At 42.7% G+C, this 4,910-nt stretch overlaps 1 protein-coding gene across 1 annotated transcript in view; it reads left to right on the plus strand.

The window, feature by feature from the left end:
- Positions 1 to 4,910, plus strand: part of LOC106532135 (rap guanine nucleotide exchange factor 1) — a gene marked incomplete in the record, with an annotated part of 20,824 nt that overhangs the window by 8,630 nt on the left and 7,284 nt on the right. The window contains 5 exon segments of the mRNA XM_014028144.1: positions 1,177 to 1,240; positions 3,978 to 4,082; positions 4,156 to 4,314; positions 4,433 to 4,623; positions 4,823 to 4,860. Coding sequence (XP_013883598.1) covers positions 1,177 to 1,240; positions 3,978 to 4,082; positions 4,156 to 4,314; positions 4,433 to 4,623; positions 4,823 to 4,860 — 557 coding nt within the window.

Below are 4,910 nucleotides of genomic sequence, written 5' to 3' on the forward strand. Positions count from 1 at the left end.
TCGGATATGAGTCAGATGGGTCAAAAAAATCGGATTTGGGTCGGATTTGCCTGCAGTGTGAACGTAGCCCATGTCTACATGCCTAAATGCACTGAGTTGCCGCCATGTGAGTGGCTGATTAGAAATTAAGTGTTAACGAGCAGTTGGACAGGTGTACCTAATAAAGTGGCCAGTGAGTGTACATCGTCATTCATCATCATCCATCCATCCATCATCCATCCATCATCATCATCCATCCATCATCCTCCATCCATCTATAAACTTCCATCCATCCATCCATCCATCTACCATCCATCCATCCATCATCCATCCATCCATAAACTTCCATCCATCCATCCATCCATCCATCCATCGATCATCATCCATCCATCCATCCATCCATCTACCATCCATCCATCATCATCATCATCCATCCATCCATCCTCCATCCATCCATAAACTTAACATCCATCCATCCATCCATCCATCCATCTATGAACTTCCATCCATCCATCCATCTATCATCCATCCATCTATCATCATCATCCATCCTTCATCATCCATCCATCCTCCATCCATCTATAAACTTACATCCATCCAACCATCCATAAACTTAACATCTATCCATCCATAAATTTCCATCCATCCATCCATCCATCATCCATCCATCCATCCATCCATCCATCCATCCATCCATCAACTTACATCCATCATCATCCATCCATCATCCATCAACTTACATCCATCCAACAATCCATAAACTTAACATCCATTCATCCATCCAATCATTCATTCAGTTCTTCTTCTTCTTCTTACAGTCGGGGGTGGGGGGGTTCCTTCAGTGATCCAAACCGGTCTGGTTTCTGTCTCTAAATAAATCTGTGTCATTCTGTCACGTGTTGGATTGATTTCGCTTGATTTCAAGCAGAGCTGAGGAACAGCTGAGTTTTACTTTTGCTTTATTCTGAGAAGTAAAACTAGAATTAAAGAAGCTGGTGTTTCTGTCCTCTGCAGACAGAGCGGCTGTGATCTGACTCATTGTGAAACTCATTACACAAACCTCAGACTGAACTATTTTAACACAACTCCACATGTGAAAGTGAGCCACAGATCTTCAGCTCCTTTAGAGGCCTTCGGTTGTGTGTTGATGTTTTCACTGTTTGTTGAACTCTGACACTTTGTGCGTTTGTGTTGCAGGACGACTGTTTGAAGCGGCTCTCGTCTTCTTCTGCAGAATCTGCTGCCAACATCACACTCTGTGGTAATGCACGCTCACTTCCTGTCAGCAGCAGGGGGTGTGAATGACATCACTTCCTGTCAGCTGACGTTTCCTGTCTGCTGGGATGTGGCGCTCACTGCTGCCCCCTGCTGGATAAACTTAAACTCAAAATTCAAGTTTTAAAGCTGAAGCTTTTGGTTTTCATAAATTTAAACATTAAAACAGTGAAAGATTCAAACTCAACACAGCGTTTCAGGAAAACTGAACTTAAATTATCCTGAAGCAGAGTTCTGTGAGTCAGAACTGCCACAGTGGGAAACCACAAACAAAGACAGACGAACAGAAACCTGCTGATCTTTTTCTGTCGTTGACTCTCACACCATGAAACCCCTACCAGAATCAGTTTCAATCATTTTTATGCATTTTGTTTGAAACTACCCACAGACTCTGAAGACAAAACTATAGCAATAAAAGATTGGACACATGGAAAGACGTACGCCTGTCTTTGTAACGTACCATACATGGTACCGTACATGAGCTGCCCGTAGACCTCAGAAACAGGGTTCCATGGAGGCACAGATCATGAACCATGAAGGTCTCAATAAGAACAGTGACCTCCAACGGTACATCGTGGAACCACCAGGACTCCTGCAGACATCCTGAGGGACCGGTAGTGTTGTAGTCCATCAAGACCACCTAACCCAAGACCAAGACTACAGTGTCTCGAGTCCAAGACAAGACCAAGACTTTTAGGGCCTAGGCCAAGTCGAGACCAAGACAAAGGGAGGGAAAGATCAAGTCAAGACCAAGACCAGAAAAACTAAAATAAAATATTGCCCTAAAAGATAAAGTATTCTACTGAAGCTAAGGGCGGATGTTTTCCTCTGATAATTTTTATTCCATGGTTTTCTCATGATAATGACATAACAATGAGCATTTCTCGAGATAACAAGTTAATTTCCCGATGGGTGATTGCCAGTAACAAAAATACATAAATAGCAGTGAGTCAGGTTTGGATTTGAATCAGTTTGTTTTAAATCCAATGAAAGTAAGAATTTTAACTAATAAATTGGACAATAATCTGGCTATTTAGTGATATTTCCACACTTGTGGTCTTGACTGGTCTTGAAATAAAATTCTGAGTCCTCAATGTCTGAGACAAGACAGCATACAAATACTGTCGAGTCCGAGACAAGACCAAAACCAACAAAAAGTGGTCTTGAGACCAGTCTTAAGACCAAGACTGGTCTCAAGTGCTACACTAGTGCCTGGAGTCTTTTGCCATGAGGGCCATACGGACATCCTTCACCTTCACTTAGGCTGATCCTCAGCGAGACAGGTGAGGACATAGAAGTGAACCTGTGTCCAGGTTCAGACGTCCTCTGACCAATTTCAAGAGGGACATGCCCTTTTTTGTGGATTCCTGAAGGATCATTTGACAAAGTTCCCTTTGGCCCTCACTATGTGGACAAACCACTTCAGTTTCTTCCTCTTTATCTCTTGAGAAGCAGCGAAACCAGGAGGGTGAACCTGGTGGAGCTCCAGTGTTGGTCTGCAGAGACAGGAGAACCTTCCAGAAGGAGGACCATTTCTGCAGCACTCCACCATTCAGACCAGTCTGGTTGATGGTGACTAGCTCTTATCAACAAAACTCTCAGATACTCCAACCCAGAACCTAACCTGGACCTGGGGAGAACACCATTAGCTAGTTCTCTCCTGTGGGACAGATTTGAACATATTTATTAAAACTAGAGATGCTCAATATTGACTTTTTGCCGATATTAGATATGCCGATATTATTCACCACCTAATTTCTGATTCCGATATTAACCGATATTACAAACCAATATTAAGGTGATATCACATAACTCATGTCAGGGACATTATGCCCGTTTTTTGATACCCAACTGGATGCATTCCAAAGGTAAACATTGTCTTTACAAAAATAAAAACCATTTAACTGAAGTTAGGGAAAAAGTGCCATATTTATTTTTAACATTTTGTCTCAAACAATAGTTTGGATCATGCTCTCCCTGAGATAATCCAGTTTGATGATGTTATCAATTGTGCACCGGTGAACGTCTCTGGACCACAAGCATTTATTAACACATTTTGGTCCCTGGTTCATTCCCGGGTTTCGGCACCAAAATGATATGAACATGGATCTTCATGAAAGATGACCAGAACTCTGTTCTTGTTTTTACATTTTACTGTGAAAAATTTGCTGCCAATGCACCACACAAGACTACAAACATTTTTAAGTAATCACAGCTGAACAATGATTTTCACTTCCCCTTAGTGCCTCGTCAAAATTAAAGCATTACCAGTTAAATTTACTAATGCAGTATTTTAACAATACCAGTTTTTTATTCTTCATTGTAACAATAATTTATATAAAATATTTTAATCTATATGAAATGCATATTAAATCACTTTAACACAACATTCCACAAACATTTCACAACATCCAGGTGTTAATTTATTGGGCTTTTGTTATCAGAATAAAAACCGATAATAATATAGAGATTTTACATTTTTATGCTAATATCAGACCGATAATATCTGTAGGCCGATATTATCGAACATCCCTACCTAAAACTAATTAAAAAATAAAAACCTAAATACTTTTAAAGACTTTTACGTATTTTGTGAGACAAATCTTCGGGAGTTTTTTTTGCAGATGATCCACAAACTAATGTTTCTAAACAGTCTGGTCCAACAGGGTCAGGTTCCTGGTTCGGTCTAAGCTGAGTCCTGACTCTCAGTGTCTTGTTCTCAGAGGATGATCCAGACTTCGACTTCCTCCACACAGACCTGTCCGCTTTGGAGGCACTACCCCCTCTGCCCCCTGCCCTGCCAGAGAAACGACTTCGCGGCAGCACAGGTGAGGACACACCTGACCCTCCTGCTGGTCTCTGTCCATCTGTCTCATTGTCCCTCTTTGCTTTTTAAACCAGGTACTGTCAACTCTCCAAACCAGTCCTTTGAGTTTAACTCCACCCCTTCGGACACAAGTCCCACTAACTACGAGGACGACTCTGGTCCTGGTGAACCTGCACCCAACCCTTTGTCCCCCTGTAAGACGCCGCCCCCCCTCCCTGAGAAGAAACGACACAGTGAGCAAAAATCAGCAGCTGGTTCATCATCAACCAATGAAGCACACTTCAAAATCTGTATTCACCTGTCCATCTCTGTCCACGTGTCCCTCCATGTGTCCGTCCCTCCTGTCTTCAGTCCACGACTACCTGCAGTTCTGTTCGTCCTACAGCGATCAGTCTGCCGTCTCGTTCTACCAGAAGTCTAAAAGCAGACAGCGAGAGCCGGACTCCTCCAACCAGGAGCCACACGTTCACCTGAACACAGGCTCCGCCCCCTCACCAGAGCAGCCTTCTGTTCCTGTGCTACCACCCAAGAAGAAACAGCAGGTAAACAAAACCTTCAAACCAAGGTTCTGGTTCTGAGTCAGACTCCAGAAGAAACAAACGATCCAACAGAAAAGGGCAGACGATCCTGCTGTGAGTCCAGAACCAGAACCAGAACCTCAGATGTATTTTCACATTCTCTTTATGTTCTCCTGATGTTCTGCTGACTCCAATTTATGCTAATTTGTTCTGTTGTCGTCAGGATACATCTGACAGACAAACTGAAGAGAACGGAGACAGGTGAAACACAACACCTACACACACACACACACACACACACACACACACAC

The sequence above is a fragment of the Austrofundulus limnaeus genome, unplaced genomic scaffold, assembly GCF_001266775.1.
Source record: "Austrofundulus limnaeus strain Quisiro unplaced genomic scaffold, Austrofundulus_limnaeus-1.0 Scaffold720, whole genome shotgun sequence".
Classification (NCBI taxonomy): Eukaryota; Metazoa; Chordata; class Actinopteri; order Cyprinodontiformes; family Rivulidae; genus Austrofundulus; species Austrofundulus limnaeus.